The 23,787-nt window shown below is 39.0% G+C and overlaps 2 protein-coding genes across 4 annotated transcripts in view; one reads left to right on the forward strand and one right to left on the reverse strand.

Annotated features, from left to right (window-relative positions):
* The window catches only part of LOC126473439 (solute carrier family 22 member 7-like), a 555,641-nt gene that overhangs the window by 263,188 nt on the left and 268,666 nt on the right, over positions 1-23,787 (forward strand). The window lies entirely within an intron of this gene.
* Positions 1-23,787, reverse strand: part of LOC126473441 (solute carrier family 22 member 21-like) — a 401,751-nt gene that overhangs the window by 7,447 nt on the left and 370,517 nt on the right. Inside the window, exon 2 of one of the 2 annotated variants that reach the window (XM_050100488.1) lies at positions 11,415-11,602. The exons of the other annotated variant lie outside the window; for it this stretch is intronic. Within the exon in view, the coding sequence (XP_049956445.1) occupies positions 11,415-11,602 (188 nt within the window). The remainder of the gene's footprint in view (positions 1-11,414; positions 11,603-23,787) is intronic. 2 annotated transcript variants of the gene reach the window in all.

Here is a 23,787-nt window from a genome sequence, read left to right on the forward strand (position 1 = left end):
TTCACTATGCAGGGTTAAATCTTACTTTGGCACGGAAAAGGGTAAATTATGCTGCCACAAAAGTCTTTGGCCACCTACCAAACAGCATCAAAAGCCTGACAGATAGCCAACTAACATTTAAAAATAAATTAAAAGAATTTCTAGATGACAACTCCTTCTACTCATTGGCTGAATTTTTAGATATAAATTAAGGGAAAAAAACCAACTTAAACATTAGTGTAATGCAATATCTTGTGTAATGTAATATCTTGTACAGACATCTTTTATTAACATGACACGTTCCACATCATTACGAAATGTCGTATTCATGATCTATGGAACAAGTATTAATCTAATCTAATCTATGAAGAACTTCACGTTTATTGCCGTCACCTGGCATATTTATTTGGAAATCGCATTAAAACATTTACACCTATACTACTACAAGAAACTAACATCGACAAGTGAATGAATAATATGGTCGCTCTGTGAATGAAACAGCATTGTCGTAAAGTACAACAGCGCAGCATGCGGTAGAGAGATTCTCGCAGTCTAGCTGTAACTCGCAGCTTGCCGCGCTCTGGATTTCATGCGAGAACAGAACGAGCTGCGTTCTGCAAGATACTCGCTTAAGGAATCCACTTTCATTTATAAACAAATTATTCCTCTCCATAAACTTCAAAATACGCGAGTGTGAAACATGGTCAATAATGCTGTTAGACAGTGACGTCATAGGTATAGGCCTGTAAATTGCTCTTGATTGTTTATGCCAAAGTGGAGTGAGGGTAAGTTTATATGATGTTGCTTGTAAGCTAGCTTTTGACTGGTTACCAGAAATATTCTTGAAAGATAATGTGGCAAGCTGAATGACCATGCGCCAACTGTAATCTCACATATCACTACGAATGCTGTGCAACATTTCAGTCTTAGTATTCGTGTACCAGATTTTAAACTAATCACTCTTATACAGCAAGTTTTTGAGATATACACTACTGGCCTTTAAAATTCCTATACCACGAAGACGACGTGCTACAGACGCGAAATTTAACCGACAGGAAGAACACGATGTGATATGCAAATGATTAGCTTTTCAGAGCGTTCACACAAGGTTGGCGCCGGTGGTGACACATACAACGTGCTGACGTGAGGAAAGTTTCCAATCGATTTCTCATACACAAACAGCAGTTGACCGGCGTTGCCTGGTGAAACATTGTTGTGATGCCTCGTGTAAGGAGGAGACATGCGTACCATCACGTTTCCGACTTTGGAAAAGGTCGGATTGTAGCCTATCGCGATTGCGGTTTATCGTATCGCGACACTGCTGCTCGCGTTGGTCGAGGTCCAATGACTGTTAGCAGAATATGGAATCGGTGGGTTCAGGAGGGTAATACGGAACGCCGTGCTGGATCCCAACGGCCTCGTATCACTAACAGTCGAGATGACAGGAATCTTATCCACATGGCTGTAACGGATCGTGCAGCCACGTCTCGACCTATGACTCAACAGATGGGGACGTTTTCAAGACAACAACAGTTCGACGACGTTTGCAGCAGCATGGACTATCAGCTCGGAGACCATGGCTGCGGTTACCCTTGACGCTGCATCACAGACGGGAGCCCCTGCGATGGTGTACTCAGCGACGAACCTGGGTGCACGAATGGCAAAACGTCATTTTTTCGGGTGAATCCAGGTTCTGTTTACAGCATCGTGATGGTCGCATCCGTGTTTGGCGACATCCCGGTGAACGCACATTGGAAGCGTGTATTCGTCATCGCCATACTGGCGTATTACTCGTCGTGATGGTATGGGGTGTCATTGGTTACACGTCTCGGTCACCTCTTGTTCGCACTGACGGCACTTTGAACAGTGAGTGTTACATTTCAGATGTGTTACGACCCGTGGGTCTACCTTTCATTCGATCCCTGCAAAACCGTACATTTTGGCAGGAAAATGCACGACCGCATGTTGTAGGTCCTGTACGGGTCTTTCTGGATACAAAAAAATGTTCGACTGCGCCCTGGCCAGCACATTCTCCAGATCTCTCAACAATTGAAAACGTCTGGTCAATGGTGGCCGAGCAACGGGCTCGTCACAATACGCCAGTCACTACTCTTGATGAATTGTGGTATCGTGTTGAAGTTGCACGGGCAGCTGTACCTGTACACGCCATCCAAGCTCTGTTTGACTCAATGTCCAGGCGTATTAAGGCCGTTATTACGGCCAGAGGTGGTTGTTCTGGGTACTGATTTCTCACCCAAATTGCGTGAAAATGTAATCACATGTCAGTTCTAGTATAATATATTTGTCCAATGAATACCCGTTTATCATCTGCATTTCTTCTTGGTGAAGCAATTTTAACGGCCAGTAGTGTAATTCGCTTAGGGTGGGTACTGAGATACGCATCTTACGGCAGAAGGAGATTTCAAGAGTGATACTTGGACTACGAGGTTAGGTGTGTCCCGAGACATTAATCAGAGGAAAAACATTTGCGGCCTTAACTTTTGCACAGCATGCTGAGTACCACAGTGTACCTGAAGAACGGATGGAAAAGCTTCGAAATTGAATAGCATTCAGCTTCAGAGAACTAAAGGCAGAACTGTCCTCTGTCAACTACAGCAACTTTCGTCGTACTGTGACATGAAAGGCGAGTCCGCTAAGCGCAATATTTCAGAGTAGGTTATCTGGTTGAGTAGTGTATAGCTGGCAAGTTGCCGTGAAGTTGCCGGGCCAGGAAGTCGGAGCTGGCGCTGGGCAGAGTACACAGGCTATTGTAGAGAGCTGTGGACGGACGTGTGGGATCGCTTGGCCGGCTGCAGTGGTCCAGCGTCTTGGAAAATCCGAAGTGGTAGGGAAGGGTGCGCCGCCACGTCCTTAGTGAAGTCAGGCAAAATGACCCACGAACTGACTACGTTAAAACTGGAGCTGAAAATACTCACTGAAAATACTAACGAGCAGAGGCCATGAAGTTGGGATCACAGATTTACTTCAAATTTCCTAAACCTTATTAGGCCATTAAAACAACAAAATGTGAAATTAGCATGATGTGCTACTGTGGCAATTCCGTGAAAATCGCAAGAGATTTTTTACGCATCGATTATGTAACTGATGTACCTGTACGAAGGTGCTGACCATTCGAATTCGTGGTAGTCCAGTGATTAGCGTTCGAGCTTCATAAGACGAACATGTATGAGGCGACGTTTCGACTCCTGCTCAAACGTATTCGTTAATCTATTTTTTTCATTACCTCTCATATTATTTAACTTAGATGACATTTGAGAGGTAATATAATAATAAAAACTTGTGTATTTACATGGCGTTTTAGTGCATTTCATGTCATTTGACTACTTAATATCTTTAATTAGATTCCATCTTACATCACCAATTGTCAGCGCCCATAAATTTCCCAAAATTTCACGTTACGCGTAGTTTTCATCCAAACTGTTGGAAGAAAGAGAAATTTTTCAAAATGTCAACGAGTTATGTTTCTCCTTAGAAACTGCATTACTTCGAACCAGTAGATACCATTTCAATTTGTTTTCTACGTTTGTGTGACAAACACCATCCTGCAACATGTGATGTCGAGTGCACATCCGACAGGTAATTGTACATTACTCTTGTATTCTGACACATTGTGACTTACTATGTTAGTGACTGTGAATAAAGTCAGTCGCACTATCGAGTTTAGTCTGGTCTTTCCAAGCCTGTCGCCCGTCCTTGAAAATTTAGTTAAAAATAGTAAACAGTCAAATAACATATGAAATTCACAATAACTTCACGAAAATGCACGTTGGATTATCTTTTTCATCGTATTAGCTCTCAAACGTCATATAAATTAAATAATGTCACAGGTGATGGGAAAAATATAGATTGAGAACTAGCAGTCACTGTAGCTGGATTCGAACCTCGCCTCGCACACGTCCTTCTTCCTAAGTGCGAGATCTAACTACTTTTATTTTTTAGCTCATTTTTTCGTTGGATTAGTTCGACGCGAACGTCCCGTGATACTCGCTCAAGTTCGTCGTTGGTCCATTCACTTGGTTTTTTTTCTTTTTCATTACAGAGGGCAGCTAACCCTCTGTCCAAACACGCTGGGCTACAACTCCGGCTGTACCATTTGCCCACAATTAGGTCTTTCCACCAGCATTTTCGCACAGGCACACGGAGGCCTAAAACTTCTCTTGCGATATTCTCGCAATTTCCAGAATAGTGCACCTTACTCCTTGCACATATGTTGTTTAAATGGCCTACTGCAGCTGTAGAAAGTTTCAAGTAAATACGTGATCCCTACGTCATGGCCTGTCCTTGGGAAACCACTCCAGGACATGATAAGAAAAATCTACACAGCGTCGAATTCACGGTAGTGAGACGAGTTCGCTATAATTATTACCACATTCATAAAATTATTATTAAAAAGTTATTAACATTCGTGCTATAAATTGCAATAAATGAAAAATGATAAAGATATGCAATACATGCATATAACAACAAAGTCTATTAGACTCTTGTTTATTTACAGTGTTACAGTTACACTTACACAATCATGATTTCGGCTTCAAAGTGCTATTATCAAGTGCTTCCTGAAAGCAGATTAAACAATAACAGTGAAATACATAACAAGTGATGTAACCATATAAGAATCCATATTTATAACGCTTACTTACAAGTCTTAAAAATCTCCTAAGATGGCATACTGCCATATTAAAATACACTATTAGATAAATTGTCTAAGATTCGGTATTTCTGACAGAGCCTACTGCTTTGTTTAATTGCTGAGTATACCATCTTGACTGAATGACAGTAGGCTAAGTGTCAAATTGTCTTGGTCAAAGAAATTCCTGTTACAAGCAGGCGACTTTTTTTGTTTTAATCTTTGGACTCAGTGTCTGGTAGGGAAGGAAAGGTTAGCACCAATTTATTATCTTTGGTAGTTGTTACATCATTGCAGTACCTGTTTATCTTAGTATACAATGAAGCTGCCTGCTCATAAACGTAAACAGTAACAAACCTCTCGATAATATTCTTTGCATCCATAAATATAACAGTCCAGCTAATCATTGACGTTGTTTAAAGTACATTTTAATGGGTAAATATACAGCTTTGTATATGAAATTAACACATGGCCAACTGTAAGTTGTGTAATTTTGCCCCAATTCAGAATTAATACAATACAGTGCAATTACTTACTCTACTCACTCATTAATTAACCAGTGAGTTTTGAAGCAATATTTATGATGTACATATTATCAGACATGTAAATCCTGTTATATGTGGTAGAACATTACTTAGGAATAAGTGCAAATAATAGAGGTATGTGAAACAGGACCTGTACATAAAAGTATTTCAGCAAATAAAAGAATCAAACGATTTCATGCTAAACAGCACATTTAAATTTAACATAATTTAAAGAGTAGGAATATCCTAGTATTTGTTAATGGTTGATGAGATGCAATTACAAATGTGAGTGCACCATGGTATTGATACATATGGCTGCAATCTTGATGCTATGAATCTTATTTACATGTTATAGTAGTGACGTCTTAATTATATGATGTAAAGATGACGTAGTAATGTTAACAACTTAATCAGCAACCACATATGAAAGCCCCAAGTGGGTTAACTTCTATTTCTTAACAACAAAGACAAATGTAACATTGTTGATCATAGTTACTTCTTAGAGAGGTAATGAAGAATTGAGAAGAAACATAAGGTCAAGAATACTATGAGTCATTCATTGAAGACTGTAGGCATATGGAGTGGGAGTGTAAGGGGGGGTGTAAAAGGATGGATGGTGGGCTACCAAATGACTAATGAAATGATGGAATAGCTATTGTTGGGGGGGGGGGCGGAGGGGGAAGGGTAACTAATAAAGGAATAAGAATAAAAATGTGAAGTGAAAAAATACTCAAAAATAAAAATAATAACACATAATAATATGTAGACATCTAAGTAAGTGACGAAAAGGGAGTATTTTAAAAGGAGTGTGGGAGTTGGGGGGGAGGGTGATCTTTAATCAAGGAATAATGATAGACATTTCCTGTGAGATATCTGTTAATAAATAAAATATATTATATTATAATTGGATATATGTACCCTGGCCACCAAATTTATATTTTGAGATGAATATATTTGTGGACTATTCCTTTGATAGTTCACAATGTGGGATATTTATGTCTTTTCTCCCCTTTTGCTTTTTATAACATTGTCTCGTTCGTATTCTCTAATTTATTAGGGTTTTATTCACATTGTTATGCATAATTCCTCTCTTCTTCAGCATCCCCCTCCCCTCCCCCCTTCCCTGGATGTATTGTTATCATGCCCATCACCTCCCTCAGCGATTATTGCTAAGCACTGATTGACTAACCCTTTCCTCCCTCTAAGACATACTACTTTCACGAGGAGTCAGTATCTCTCTTCATACCTCACCCTGAACTTCTATAATTAACCAAAGGACAGACTGAGAAAGGATCAATAAAACCTTTTATCTTATTAAATTTATGGAATAAATTTTAGTATCACCACTATTTAACACATAAAACACTAGCATTTATGAATCCACACAGAGAATGTACTGATACACACTTAAATGTACCTTCACTTTGGACACATCATTCCCACACAATGCCCTAACATACGCTATATTTGATCCTAGATTTAACATTTAAAAATGGCTATTTACTATAGGTGTATTTAAATTTAAAAAAAATTCACTTCACATTTTTATTCTTATTCTTTTATTAGCTACCCTTCCCCCTCCCTATAATAGCTTCTCCTTCATTTCATTAGTCATTTGGTAGCGCCCAATCCATCCTTCTACACCCCTCCTTACACTCCCACTCCATATGCCTACAGTCTTCAATGAATGATTCATAGTTCTCTTGACCTTGTATTTCTTCTCAATTAATTATTACCTCTCTAAGAAGTAACTATGATCAATAATGTTACATTTATCTTTGTTGTTAAGAAATAGGAGTTGATCCACTTGGGGCTTTCATATGTGGTAACTGATTAAGTTGTTAACATTACTATGTCATCTATACATCATATAAGTAAGACGTCACTACTATAACATTTAAATAAGATTTATATCACCAAGATTGGAGCCATATGTATCAATACCATGGTGCACTCACATTTGTAATTGCATCTCATCAACTATTAACAAATACTAGGATATACCTACTCTTTATATTATGTTGAAATTAAATGTGTTGTTTAGCATGAAATCGTTTGATTCTTTTATTTGCTGAAATACTTTTATGTACAGGTCCTGTTTCACATACCTCTATTATTTGCACTTATTCCTAAGTAATGTTCTACCACATATAACAGGATTTACATGTCTGATAATATGTACATCATAAATATTGCTTCAAAACTCACTGGTTAATTAATGAGTGAGTAGAGTAAGTAATTGCACTGTATTGTATTAATTCTGAATTGAGGCAAAATTACACAACTTACAGTTGGCCATGTGTTAATTTCATATACAAAGCTGTATATTTACCTACTAAAATGTACTTTAAACAACGACAATGATCAGCTTGACTGTTATATTTATGGATGCAGCGAATATTATCGAGAGGTTTGTTACTGTTTTTGTTTATGAGCAGGCAACTTCATTGTATACTAAGATAAACAGGTGCTGCAAAGATGTAATAACTACCAAAGGCAATAAATTGCTCCTAACCTTTCCTACCTTACTAGATACTGAGTCCAAAGATTAAAACAAAAAAAGTCACCTGCTTGTAACAGGAATTTCTTTGACCAAGACAATTTGACACTTAGCCAACTGTCATTCAGTCAAGATGGTATACTCAGAAATGAAACAAAGCAGTAGGCTCTGCCAGAAATATCGAAACTTTAACAATGTGACTAATAGTGTATTTTAATGTGTCAGTACGCCATCTTAGGCAATTTATAAGACTTGTAAGTAACCATTATAGATATGGATTCTTATATGGTTACATCACTTGTTATGTATTTCACTCTTATTGTCTAATCTGCTCTCAGAAAACACTTGATAACAGCACTTTGAAGTCGAAATCATGATTGTGTAAGTGTAACTGTAACACTGTAAATAAACATGATTCTAATGGCGGTACTGACTTTAAAGAAATATATTACGACTCTGGCTCCACACTATGAAAAAATTATTATATGCATGTTACACACAGCTGCGTAGATCTTGATGTCAACGAGAGAATGACCTATTTCCATTATTACTAAACAAATCCACAAGCAGTTATAAATTATTTATTGGCCATTCCATATAAGGGTGCTAAAACAAATACCCAGTAGGTGTAGTTTTAGTGATGGTGTTTTAAGAGCTACAGTACAGGTTGTACACGTTGCTGGTCGCTGAAACATCGTAGGTACGTCCATTAATCGTTTAGCCTGTAAAGCATGCTGAAAAAAATAATACCCCTAGTTGTACTTGCTGCTACCAATTGAAAATATGGCACTGTAAGCAGTCAGAATGTGAAATGTCTGGTGTTTTGACGTCAGTATGGTGTGTGTCACTGGGCGATACGTTTTAATTTCTTTTATGAAGTTACTGTTGGTGTAAAGGGTGTATGAAACGCAATGGCCGTTGAGAAAAAGACGTACACTGCTGGCAAAGCTGTTTTATCACAACGACAGCAACAACATCGCTGCAGGGTGGGTATATCGCCGACAGGAACAACTGCGAAGGGGCCCCATGATAGTAAATGGGCTAAGGAATACGATCAATTAACCTGAAGAAACAGGTGAACAATGGTGGTGCAGATGGGAAAGGGAAGCAGCCCGTTCCCATGGCAGTTGTTGATGAAGTGCAGCACTCACATTAAAATTTGCATCCACCGCTCAAGTTGTCACGGAAAGTGTCTCTTCCCTGGTCAATTGTTCTAAAGATTTTCACTGGTACCCCTACGAGATTCAGAATGTGCACAAAATGAAGATCCAAGATAGGCTACAAAGCCGTGACTTCACCTTTCGTTTTGTGGCACGCACAGGACTGGATGACACGGGGCTGGGGAATATTCTTTGGATGGACGAAGCACATTTTACCCTTCTTTCCCTGGACCTACATCACATTCTGGCTGCTCTATATTTTCACCTGTGACGGAAAGTGAAACTTTTTTTTAGCACACCCCGCGAGCGCGCCAGCTAATGGATATACGTACGATGTTTCAACGTCCTGTGATGTGCTAGGAACACTGCCAGTTTAGTTATGACCACCAAGTATTTCCCCAAATGTACAGAATTTCAACACAGCTGAACTATCAGGCGCTGTACAAACAACTCTCTGACCTTCAGGAAAATAGAATACTCCGAGGATCGTAAATAATGTTTCATTTTCCATCCCATCCAGGGCAATATGACAGGTTTAAATTCTACCTTGTCAGATGTGGTCCTTATTTTTTACGCTGGTTTATGAAAAGTATCAACGAGAGAGAAATACGTCTAAGAGAAAAATATAGTTGTTTTTTTGGAATTTATCCATCGTATTGGAACTATAATCTAAACTTTTACAGTTTTTGTCTCAAATTCGTAATTATACTGGTCGAAAATTTACAACAAAGTGATTTCTGAGACATATTCGATCTGTCGTTATGATTTCTTCACATTTTGTATTAGGCTCATTGTCAATGGAGACCATTGTTTACCTCTTGTTAAGGGAATGTAAGCGATAATAATCTGCTATATCTATATTTATATGAACATCCCAAAACGATATTGTGGTGTCACTCTCTCCTGCTACAGTTTAGAATGGCGCTCCGGCAGAATTCCTGCCGATACATCTCGGTATGAACTTGAATACAGTATATCTGATTTTACCGCAATGTTCTTTTTTTTCACGAGATTTACACTATCCTACCAAAAGTATTCCATCACCTATAAGTGGAAGTTAATAATGGATGTGTCCTCCCTTCACCCTTTCCAATGAGGACACTTTCAATGAGTAGTCTGAACGTATGTGGAGGAATGGCAACCCATCCTTCCTGAATAGCCGAAACCAGAGAAGATCTGGAGAGAAGTCGAAGTACTATCAGATTCCAAAAGTGTTCTGTTGAATTCAGGTCTGGACTTTGGGCAGGCCAGTCCATTTCAGGAATGAATCTGTCTACAAACCATTGCTTCACAGACATTGGTTTATGACAAGGTGAATTGTCATGTTGATCCAGTCATTGTTTCTGAACTGTTGCGCTACTGTACACCGTATATAATGGTGTAAAGTGTGTTCATATCCTTTTGCCTTTAGCGTTTCCTTAAACGCAGTAGGGGGACCACACCATAACCACAGAACCCCCCCCCCCCACCACCACCATGTGGTAGCACCACCTCCTCCATACTTCAGTGTTGGCATTAGACATTGACGGCAGATAATGTTCTCGAGGCATTTGCCAAACCCGAACCCTCCCATCGGATAGTCACAGGGTATAGTGTGATTCATCACTCCAAATTACACGTCTCCAGTCATCCAGTGTCCAGTGGCGTCATTCCTTACACCACTTCAAGTGTCGCTTAGAACTGATTACATAAATGGATGGATTATGAACACCTGTTCGATAACTGTATTCCATTCTTTTGACTCCATATGTACCATCAATGTGCTAGCTGAATTGCTGAAATCACTTTTTAACTCCCAAGTCAGTACGTCCACCGATTTCTTTCGACCACACTCCATAATGCTCGATGGTCCCTGTCCATCAGTATATGATGTCTGATCTGTCTGATTTTGGTTTAGCTGTGATCGTTCCTTCGCGTTTCCACTTCACAATCACATCACCAACAGTCAACGTAGGCAGCTTTAGAGGAGTTGAAATGTCCCTGATGATACGCTACTCAGGTAATAGCCAATGACTGTCCACAATCGAAGCACTGAACTCTTCTGAAAGTCAAATTCAGCTGTCACTGTTTCTCTACTGACAACACAATACTCCTCGCCTCGTTTTATAATGGCGCGTCTGCATCTCGTGACATCTAGGGATCAATTTCGCATTACAGGGGGGTGTCCCGATAGTTCAGATAGTGTGTGTCGGAGGAACTACTGTTGTACTTGTCGCTTCTTTTAGCCCGCATCTCGTGGTCGTGCGGTAGCGTTCTCGCTTCCCACGCCCGGGTTCCCGGGTTCGATTCCCGGCGGGGTCAGGGATTTTCTCTGCCTCGTGATGGCTGGGTGTTGTGTGATGTCCTTAGGTTAGTTAGGTTTAAGTAGTTCTAAGTTCTAGGGGACTGATGACCATAGATGTTAAGTCCCATAGTGCTCAGAGCCACTTGAACCATTTGTCGCTTCTTTGATCATGTGCTCTCAAAATTTTAGCGTACCTTTGTATGGTCCAAAACACCTCTCCTGCAGCGTCTGCTACTGAATTTGGATGAACAACCTTGTAATCGAGCAGTAAGGCTTATTTTTCCACCTACTGATGTGCAACGTCTTACATTTCACGTACCATCAAAGCCAGGTAGGGCAGGGAAGACATGGCAACCCCGGCAACTGCCCACTCGACACTCGTTGCGATCTGGCGGAGACACGTGGGGTGCACCTCGATGCTCTGCAGGTTCACCATGCCCAGGTTGGCAACGGTGCTGAACTGCATCAGCATCGTCGCCATCACGATGCCTGCACCCGCGACGTGCGCTGCACAAAACGAGAATTTTTGTATGTTCAGTTCTGAGGAAGAGACATACATTTACTTGCCAGCAATAGATTGTGCTACCGTATTAACATTTTGATCCTTCCCTGGACCAGCGATTTAACACAAACACCACAACCTTACTCTAACAGAGTGGAAGATAGATTATGTACTCCATCTATCTGTGAATTTTGCAAACTTTGTTGGTGCAGTTTCGGTTTTGGCTTTTTGTGTTACTGTACTTCTGACGTAGACACGTAAATCCAGCCTGACATGCACATACATAGGTGTGAAGAAACAGCTGATAAATAAACCCATCCTGTAATTCATGATATATGCAACTCCTTTTGACCCTTTACTTCATGTTTATACAGCTTTCAGACATACGTTCATAATTTAATGGTAACAGTTGAAATTTGATCAGTATGGTTTTGTTAATCAAATTTCAAATCCAGGATTCCATTTTCTCTTAAATGGTTGGATTCCTTTTTTGATATAATACACCTCTCCTTAAACCAGTTTGTTCGAAATTGCTCAATATTTTTGTTTACATTTACATTATATTCTATCTGGGTTATTGACAGTCATAGTATTATATTTCTGTGTGAACAGTTTACGCTAAAACCTAAAATCAAAGCTAGTGCACCATGTTACTTCTCCTTTTTTTACTTCAACCATTTTCGCTCTTGCTAAGTGAAACTACAGTTACTTCATGTTTTTAAAAGCTCCAAACGCTGAGTAACAAGGACTTAAAGGTACCATAATTACCTTAAAATAAATAGTGTGTTCATTGGACTAGGCAATTAATTGATAAGTATACAACCCATAAATTTCTTATACTTGTATCACAACACATCATGCAATTTAACAATAATGACTGGAAGATACTATCCTTAAATGCATATCTGACAAGTGTTTGGTACATTGCGAATAAATAAACCTATGATCGAATAATGTATCAATACTATAAATTCTGCACATATTCTAAAGAATTTTCAATATAAAAAAAAAGATACAAAGGCATCAATAGTAACATTTATTCCTTGTAATCTTTTTGTGTGGTTCTGTCATATGTTATCACAATTTTTCGTTTCAGCACACACAGTAATAATGTGTCTATAAAGTTAATTACTTACTGTGATATAACATATAACGTATGTTTTGCATCTTCTGACAGTAAATAGTCTTTGTATTTCTGTTAATTAAACTGAACCCTCAAATAAAATGGGTTCCAATTTTCAGATGTTATCTGATAAAATTGATTAATTTTGAGTATTCATCTAAGATGACTGTCATAGTAAATTGAGTGGGGTAGTCCAGATTTTCAAACAGATGCATATTACAAGAAAACTTCATTTTATTATATGTCGTCATTTACTCTTCGTTACTACCAAAATAGTGCTTAATTTGTAAAGTTAGTTTGTTCATGTCTTGTAACTGAATTTCTTACTGTTTCTTAAACAACCACTTCATGTGTAATCATAGTAAACATCATCAGCTGCTTACAACAAAAATAACTTATAATTATAAGTTTTCGTACATTTTCTCAGCAAGGATTTTTGGGTTGAATCCATGTTTCCGGGCTTGTATTTAATTATGAACTGCCGATGGTCTCCACTTTCAAAACAGGTTAGATTTGGCAGCTATATATTTTACCTGCATCAACAGTTACTCTCACAAATTCCATGTTCCCATGACACTGGACTAGGAAATTATAGGGTAGATTATGATAATTGAAGCTGTTAACCTGTCCCTATCAGTTCGAATAGATCTCGTTCCATGTACTAAAATACCTGTTGCCCAACAACAGACAACAAGTAGAAGTTGTAAACCACTAAGACTACCGTCTAATACCACCAAATGGTCTTTTTCCCATAACTGGTATGTTTTTACTCTTATGTTTTTGCCTTGTTTTTGTTCTCCCCCAGCGACAAAGCGGTTGAATATTCACATAGCGATTATTTGCTTCATGATTTAGATTAAATTTCAGTAGATTTGTGTTTGTATAACCGTGAATCATATCGTTGGCATTTTTGCCATTCTCATGCTGATTAAATTTATGGATTAGCTGTATAGCTGTATCAGTATATTTGAGTATGTAAAGAGTCCTGTTATGACAGTATATTGTTTTCTCGTTTGTTGTATTGTATCCGCCCATAAGATCTTCTATCCCATTCGTGATCAGTTCTATTACCTGCAGTGACTTATTCCTGTAAATGGGTAACAAAGTAATTTACCCCTTGCTGAAAGCCAAATGTCTACTATTCCATTACGCCAAGGAGAATCAACTGGAGTACAACCCTTCCACCCTACGAAATTTGCGATGGGTATGGCATCCCAAACCTTAGAATGTGTAACAGCGCATATCGGCCATCATCACGCATTACTGTACATGGTTATTTATTATTGAATTTCGTCAATATCTAACCTGTGGTTCTTGATTGCAACAGTATATGAGCAACAGAGAAGCGAACATTCCTGGATGTGCTCCACTTGGTTAGCACAGCAGTCTTCTCTGACTATTGACATCTAACTGATCTATCTTACGATTTTCATCCAATTTTTAGATAAGATAGAGGCTAAATCAGCAGAGAGAATGGTCGCAGCTCACCAGTCAGCAGGCAGAAGATGAGGACGCAGACCATTGCAGCCAAGAGTGCACTGGCCACGCCGGGCCAACGGCGACCGAACGTCGCTCCAAAGTAGTTCACCAGGTAGTATGCAGTGAACGTTGCCGCCCCCTGCGCCACTATCCCCAGGAAAGGGTTCGCGCTCAGTCGGCTCACTGCTATCACCGGTGAGTACATTGTCAGCAGGTATACCGACCTGGTAACGACCAGAAATGGGCACATTATTCCATATCCACTAACAAGTATCAACATGCACAGACTCCTTTAAATGGACTTACGACACATTCTTTAATGTAACGTCTGGTTAAAAATTGTCATTAAGCTATATCTGTACCAATAGTGAACTTAAAAATACGATTTTACCATCATCATACATAAAGACTTACAAAACTTTTACATTTGTTTTTAGGTACCCTCGATATCAGATCCATGTAAAAATAGACGGCCAGTCTGATGCTTCTTTCCAAACAAGCCCTCATGATCTGATGTTCTTAGTAGCTACAATAATGTTGTTATCAGTTCTATTAATTTAACGCCGTTCTATTTCCTAATATATACATTCATGACCGAATGTAGCCTTTGCATCCAGACCATTTTCAAGTAGATTTGAAAATGATGCTGTTGTAAAGCATCTGTACAGGTGTCGGTCTCTAACTGGTGGGGGGGAGTAAGAAGGGAAAAGTCACGTGACAAGGTGACCAAGCCGCTCCCACGCGTTCTACACATACTTCAGTGTATGCACTAAGATCGAGAAATAGACTGGTGTAAAGGAGATAGGAGAATGATAGGTGTTTTCCTTCTGTAGATAACAATGGCCCCATAGTTGGCGATACAGGTGATGCTGCAACTCTGCAACCACAGATGATTGGACGCCCTGAGCACGGAATCCTGGCAGGAAAATGACGTCATGACAGATCACTAGTGGACATTAAAACAGACGTTGAGCGCCTGCACACTTTCTGTCAGTCACCGTGACCTGTTGGTGATGCATGCCAGTTCATCTGACGCGCTCTCTTACGAGAGCTTGCAACACTACAACCCACTACCTCACGTACATTTCAGCTACCTTGATTTCTCGATTGCATAACCATTTTTGTAAATACATTTATTAATGAATTTTTTCATTTATTAGTGTTTATGAAAATTTTATTTTTTGTTGATAGGATAAGTAAGAATTATTCGTGTCAAATCATTGTAGTAAATACGCTGACCATGTCAGGGAAGCTTCTATTATGTAAAGCACAGTAACAATATCGTCGTTGGCAAGAGTGCACAGTGGTGAAGGCAGAGAAGTACTTGCGAAGCATCTGTCTGGAGGAACGGACGTATTCGTTGAAGTGCAAACGCCAGAGTGTTTTGCGTCGAAAATGTTGTGATATGTGGCCAGGCAAATTATAAGTGGTCGAGCAAGTATGTGGGCACAATACATGGTCACAAGAAAATTTTCGAAGCAATGAATAATATTGTGTGGGCCAGATTTATTCAAGCTGCACACTAATCGAAAAGAGCCTGTTGTCGATCATGGAACTCATAATAAGCACTACTTTGCATCACAGGCAACGCATAGCGAAGTGAGATCCTGCAGTGTTTTGTAGATGTGTAATTCGCATGCTAGCATCTTAGGAACTTCTTGGAACATTATACTTCATTTAGTCAAAGAATGAACTTGTCGAGAGAAACTTAATTGACACTAGTCATGACTTCACCACGATGCCAAGAAAGTTATAAATGCAAAAAATAGTCAAAAGAAGCCAGATGTAATTAAATTTACTTTTTATTTTCAACCGAGTCATTATTGCAACAAAATATAGTAGTACCGACAATTGCTCGTATAGTGTTGCACTACTAATGCAGATAATCAGTTGAAATTAAAGGTGATTTTAATTGAAGTACAGTTTCTATGATAATAATATGGTGAATTTTATGTAGTGAAAGTAGTTTTAGAATTTTATGTTGCATTTTGTAAGTGATATTTTATGCACACATCAAAATAACACTGCTAGTGAAAAACAGGTATGGTGTTGCGATGAATGAAAATTTTTACTGCATGTATTTGGTAAACCATCAGCTGTAGAGTAAAAAGTAAAGAATAATAAACAGTTTTTAACACGAAGGATATTTTCAGGCAGACAGCATTCTCGTGAATTGCGCAACATTTAAGGAGTCAACCGCCCCTTACATATGGAGAACAATATATCTTTGCCTCACGCAGCTCGCAGTAGGTACTATCGATAGTCGAGAGCCGAGTGCGCCAGAAAGTAGTCAGTGTTGAGACTCCGAAAAAGTAAATTGTTGACTACTAAACGAGCAGGGCGGATTTCGGTGGGATGGGTGACCGCAATTACCATTGTTTAACGGCTGTGTTTGTCACCCAGCGCCGTAGGCGTGACCTCCAGCAAATACGGAAATGGCATTAACTAAGTGACTTGTCGGTATGTTTAAGTGTTCATTTGCATACCGTGATTACGCGATAACCGCGCCGGAAACCAACGATTTGAATTGCAGTGAGGATTGTGCAGTTGGTGCTACATGGAGGATACTGGTGTGTGACGATATTAATAGGCGACCTTTGATGAGTTAACCGTTATTATTTTGTCAGATGAAGAGAGTAACTTCCTCATTCGTGCTGTTTAGACAATATATATAGAACCCTAACAACAAAGTATGTACCGATTATTGCTACCTGACATTCAAATTGACTTTGTTGGATTTGATACGAAACAACTCCTGTTCAAATATTAACGGATCAGCTTTTATCAGCTGCACACGGTCGAACTATTCTAAACTGTTAGGCTGTTATCCACAAGTCAATAACGATGAGTTCTAAAAGGGAGTGTTTCATTGTGGCATTCTATGAAAGGATAGTGTGCAGTGCGATAAGAGGAGGAGAATAACAACAAATGGTTCAAGTGTGCTTACCGCGAAAGAACATTGGCAGTATTAAGAAAATCACCAAAAGTTTAAATGGCAACGAAAACTTCTCATTAATTTACGTATGTATGAACAATTCAGAAATTTCGAGAAAAACCATCTTCGATAAACGGTACTTTGTAATGGTTTTCATTGTGAAAATGCATAAAAAACTTCGGACACTGTATTACGATGTAATTGCAGGATAATAGAACGTGCTAACACCTAATAATTAAAAGCAATTGGCAGTATCGGACGACAGGGACAGTGTTAATAAACTCTACTGTGGAGTACAAGCACGGAAATTCGTGTGTAAAACAGTGCGAGGTTAATATTAACGAGAGACACGGGTAGAAATTATCGCGACGTAATTGATCGCGTATTCATTACAAACGTGTCAAAGAAGTATTGTGCTCAGTCTTTACGCACGAAACCGGCTGTAAACTGTTTTAAAACCTCGAAAATTAATGTGGACCCATAATCTTATATGTAGGCAATAATGCACGGAGCCCAGCAGCCGCGTCAAAGAACGTCAGTCAGGAAGTAATTCGACACAGCACCAGTTACAGCCACGTGAGAGTTTCGACGGCGTAGACATGCTACACCGAGCAGCCACCAACACGCCGCCGAAGCTGACATCTCGTGGAGAAGCTACTAAGTATCCTGACCGCAGTGCCACCTTGCCACTGATCAGCGAACTTCGACAACAACGTCTATACAGATTACACTGGGCGGCGGGCAGACAGTGACGCGTCAGCCAAGTCGCCGCTTATAATGAGCCAATGGCATTGACACCAGCAGCAGCGACTAGAGGTGGCAAAAAATAACTTAACTGATAGAAATAACCGATTACTGAGATGTAATGGTTACTGCGATAACCGCTCACCTCATACTGGTAGGTATCTCAATAACTGCCAATGGTGCCTCGCGCCATCTGTTTACCCGAAAATCTTACTACGCTTGCGCGTCAACTCATCGAAGGAGAGGGATAGACCATTTTGAGGGTGTTCTCTAGGTCATGGAAATAACTATGAGACTGCGCGCCATCTGTTAATAGAACTGTGTACTATTTCGTGCACCATCACTACTTTCAGCACAAACAGTTAAATGAAGTTAATGTAAGAGTGGTGGCTAACAGGGGCTGCAGTACACGCATTGACATGTATGGTCGTTCCCTTAAGCCACCGCCTTGTTTGTCAATTTAGTTTGGGCAGGTAGTACAAATACAGCTACCATAAGGAATTAGAGCGACTATGGAAATAACTATGAGGTCAGTATTTATCTCCGGTAGTTATTGTTATTTGCTCACAGTTCTACTTCTCTGTAAGTTAACGGCTACCAGTACAGGTAAACTGGAAGTTAGTAACTGTGTTCCTGACTCTAGTTGGAGGTCATAGAGCCCGGTGATATTTGCAGAGAGGATGGTTACTGGAGTGAACAAATACTTTCATACTGCTATGGAAATAGCCGGTGGCTATTGGAGAGGACAAAGTATCATATAAAACATTTAAATATAATACTTACTATCCTCATCATTTGTCAGGAGATTGTCAAAATACATGAATGTATTACAGTAAACTGGAGTTGCTAATGTTTACAGGATTAATACATTGCCAGAATAAAACATAGTTATGCATGTTTAATAAATTTATCAGATACAGGTACCCGATCTTGACTGCTGTGACCAAGTGCTGTCAAAACTAAAACATAGAAGAATTTTTACTTAAGCTGGTCTAACAGTCCCTGTTAAGATATTCATCTATAGAGTAGAACGAGTTGCCTATCAAAAAGTGTTTCAAACTCTCTGTAAACCGTGCTTTATCTCAAACCATGTTTTTATTGGTTGCTGACTTGCTAGCAATTTATTGAAAGTGTGTGTTCCTGAATATTGGACCCCTTTTTGGACCAAGGTAAGTGATTTTAGGTGTTTATGTAGATCATTGTTTGTATTCCTAGTACTGATATTATGTATTCAGCTGTTGGTTCGAAATACTTGCAACAAATTTCATTAAGGAATAAATATACTAGGAAGCAGTGGTTAGAATACGAAGTTCCTTAAACAGGTTTCTACATGTTGTTCTTGAATTTATACCACCAATGATTTTTATTACACACTTTTACATGCTAAAAACGTTTGCTCGATTTGTTGAGTTACCCCAGAAAATGATCCCTTATGACATAATAGAATGAAAGTATATAGCTTTTTTTATTTTTATATTTATGTCTCCTACAACTGACATCATTCTCACTACCAATACAGACTTGTTTAGGCATTTCAGCAATTCTGTGGTATGCCCTTCCCATTTGAATTAATTATTCAGTTGTAATCCCAGAAATTTAACACTGTCAAACTTTTCATACACATGTTGTAGCTGAAGAAATGGAGCAGTTTTCCAAATCTCAACTAAAACTTGGATAGCGTAGAGGAGTAAACGAATCTATCACATTATGTATATTTTTGTATTTTATTACAAGGCCATACACTTATTCTATTAAGTAAACAGCACATGCTTTGAATTCAACCTGCATTATTCAGCTTACATATTATTTCATACTTAAAAATGCACATTGTTGACATTTAACTTAAACAGTGCTGTGGCGAAGTTCTGCATTTTGTGCTGCAGCTGTGAGGATAATATTTATAATAGCTACTGTGATAACATACATACATACATATGATATGAAACACTAATAATCGTTCGAACATCAAGTGAAATCTACCCGCAGTTAATTAGCTAAGGTTATGGCACAATTCGTACGACATTCCTGCCATTTCGCTCTACTCACAGTGATACTGATAACTAAACTGATGGATTCCACCTGTGTAGTTATTTAACTGTAACCCCATTGGAGTATTCAGTAGTAAAAAATAACTTGAAACTTATTTATAACTGTTACAATAACAGTTTTAAAAATATAACTGGAACTGTGATAACGGTTATTCCAGCCACCAGTTAACACAGCACGCAACGAATATTGAATTCCGCAGCAAGTATTTGCGTCATGCTACGAGTCGAGACAACCTGCTGGCGCAATAATAATTTAATTAGGCTATCTGCAGAGCATATAATCACATTTTGTAACGCTACAAGAATTGTATAGTAATTTTTCCTTCCATTTCGGTATTTTCTGGCTCTGCAGTGGTTTGTCTATGTATGCATATATTTTTATGTTTTCACCAGCAAGACAGCTGCGAATAGATTTTAAGACTTATGCTATAGCATTAATTGTTGATTACAGGTTTCATAAGTTAATTGGTGGTGTTATTTCATTTTTGATGCTTTGGTGCGAGGTGATGAATATTACCATTGGTGTTTAATTCAGATAAGTTGGTGAAGTTTTTTATATATCCAGTGCAAACAGGTACTGTTTCTGTTTTGAGCTAGTTGAAGTACTGCTGTCATTATTTTGTTTTAATTGTCAGGTGGTCAAGAGTCTTAGGTTACCCAAGGGTTAATTTATAGTGTTGCCTGTATGTAATATATGTAACCAAACATGTCTACTGAAATCAAGCAAGAGATTCTGGAGGTAGAATCTGGGAAGAAGGAAATAGGACAGGAGGACAGAGTTGATTCAGGAATCAGTGGCTGTGGACTATCAATAGAAAGTCCATTATCTCATTCCACCAATTACCTCAAGATACCAATTAAACCTGTAGTAAACATTGTAGTGGGCAGACAGCAATATGTGCTACTGGCGATATTAGAAAAGATTGATGCCAAGATTGAAGCCACCAATTGGAAAATTGAGGACACCAAGCAGGAAACCAAGGAACGCAGTAAAATGACCCAAGAAAAGACTGAAGCCACTAATAAGGAAATCAGAGCCACCAATCAGAAAATCGAGGGAACCAATAGAAAAATCCAAGAACAGATTGACATTGTCAATGAGGAAATTCGGATGACTCTACAAGAGCATGAAAATTTTAACAGACAATTACAGAATTATAAGGAATAGGTGAGGAAAGACTGCAAGAAGGGAGAAGGCAGATTCCAGCAAGGCATAAACCTGCTCTAAAAGATGCAAAGAAGATGGGAGAAGAGATAACCGAGAAAGCCCATGAAGAGGCTAAAGAAGTTAAAGAAGAATTAGGGGGAAAGATCGAAGAGATAATGCAGAAGCAACAGCAATGTTAAGTAGCTATTTAGAGAGTAGGCAACAAACAGACTGAATTAGCTCAAAATATACAAAGCGCAATAACAGTGCAGAGGGGCGAAGATAACAGGAGGATTGCACAGGACATACAACATTTACAAAGCGAAATCCAACAATTAGAAACGAAAACTGAGGAGACTGACAGAAAAATTGGTTATGCAACACTAGCTATAGGAGAAGGTAAAGTGATAACATCCATGTTTGGTGATAATCGTCATCCACAAGTTCATGTGGAACAACAATATAAGCCAAAGGGAGTGCTGCACCTGAAGATTTTTATGAAATGGTTGAGAGACATTTTTCCAACACATTTTCGAGACAAAGACAAAATTCGGTTTGTAATAGATAGAATGGAGTGAAGAAAAAAGATAAAGTTAGTAGTTATGAGCAGTTTAAAGGACAATTTCTAAAGAAGTACTGGTCAAAATGTTCAGAAGTTTAAAGATAGAGGAGCCCTGATGGAGATACTGGAGCACACGTGTGGGTAAGAGAATAATCAAGCAGGTGAGCAGGGCCAAAAAGAAGACAATTACAAATGGAATCAGTTTAATAATCAATCATTCAACTGAGGAAGAGGAGACTATCATTGAAGTAGGGCCCATGGAAATGGACATCAGTTCCAAGGCCTTTCCAGAAGAGATGAAAATACAAGGGAATATGAAAGAGAAGGTGGCAGGCGAATAAATAGTGAGGTCTAAGATCAGGAGGAAAGGAAAAAGTAAACTAGATTCCACTCCTGATGAGGTCCAATTGTAGTCAGGATAAAGATGTGTGGACTAGATGTTGATGCTTTAGTTGACACTCGGAGTGAAGTGCATGCTATGTTTCGAAAGCTATATGACCAGATACTGAATACTAACGCCACCTTACGTAGTTTTCACATAAATGATGTCCGAGTTGCAAATGCTTTAGGTGCCAAAAGTAAGCCCATTAAGGAATAAACAATGACTGGGTTTGAAGTAGAGGGAGAAGCATATAAAGCGACATTTTTGGTGATACCATACAGTTATTTTGGGAATTTACTGGCTAAAAGAAGTAGAAGCAATCATAAATTTCGATGAATGCACAGTGAGTGTAAAAGGACAGGACAGGAGAAATGAGAGAACTGACCTTGGTAGAAAGTTAGAAGTCAGAAGAGTTCTGACAGGTGAATTTGTGTTATGCGGTGGGCCTACAGAAGAACAATCGGTTGATGAGCAAGTATTGATATTCTACGAGGGATTAGCACAAACAGATCAACCTAGTGAAGATGCTATAGGCAAGAAACTAGAATATATGACACATTTGGATGAAGAGATTCGGAAGAGGTTACCAGAGATCTCACATAAGCACAGCAAAGTTTTCTCTCAGCAGCCAGGAATCATGAAAGAGGTAGAATGTAAATTGAAAATTAAGGAACACAAGCCTTTCAAAACAATACTCCATCCCTCACGCTAAATGGCAAGCAGTAGAAGAGGAAATACAAAGAATCGTTGACCTTGGGGTTATTGAGAGAACCAAGACCAATACAACAGTCCATTATTTGTGATAGACAAGAAACATGGGAAAGTGGGAATAGTTTTGGATGCATGTACAGTAAATAAAATCATTGAACCAGATCAAGACAAGCCAAAAACGATAGAACAATTAATCCAAAGGTTTCGGGGTGCAAAGATGCTTAGTAGCATTGACTTGCGCACAGGATACTGGCAAATACCTCTGACCTCTGAGTCATGTCAGTATACTGCCTTCATGTAACCTGGCAGAAGTTATCATTTTAGAGTATTGCCATCTACATCTACATCTACATCCATACTCCGCAAGCCACCTGACGGTGTGTGGTGGAGGGTACCTTGAGTACCTCTATCGGTTCTCCCTTCTATTCCCGTCTCGTAATGTTCATGGATAGAAAGATTGTCAGTATGCCTCTGTGTGGGCTCTAATCTCTCTGATTTTATCCTCATGGTCTCTTTGCGAGATATACGCAGGAGGGAGCAATATACTGCTTGACTCCTCGGTGAAGGTATGTTCTCGAAACTTCAACAAAAGCCTGTACCAAGCAACTGAGCGTCTCTCTTGCAGAGTCTTCCACTGGAATTTATCTATTATCTCCGTAATGCTATCACGATTACTAAATGATCCTGTAACGAAGCGTGCTGCTCTCCTTTGGATCTTCTCTATCTCTTCTATCAATCCTATCTGGTATGGATCCCACATCAGTGAGCAGTATCCAACCAGTGGGCGAACAAGTGTACTGTAACCTACTTCCTTTGTTTTCGGATTTCATTTCCTTAGGATTCTTCCAATGAATCTCAGTCTGGCATCAACTTTACTGACGATTAACTTTAAATGGTCATTCCATTTTAAATCACTCCTAATGCCTACTCCCAGATAATTTATATAATTAACTGCTTCCAGTTGCTGATCTGCTATGTTGTAGCTAAATGATAAAGGATATTTCTTTCTATGTATTTGCAGGACATTACACTTGTCTACATATAGATTCAATTGCCATT

Source organism: Schistocerca serialis, chromosome 4 (genome assembly GCF_023864345.2).
Source record: "Schistocerca serialis cubense isolate TAMUIC-IGC-003099 chromosome 4, iqSchSeri2.2, whole genome shotgun sequence".
NCBI classification, from domain to species: domain Eukaryota; kingdom Metazoa; phylum Arthropoda; class Insecta; order Orthoptera; family Acrididae; genus Schistocerca; species Schistocerca serialis.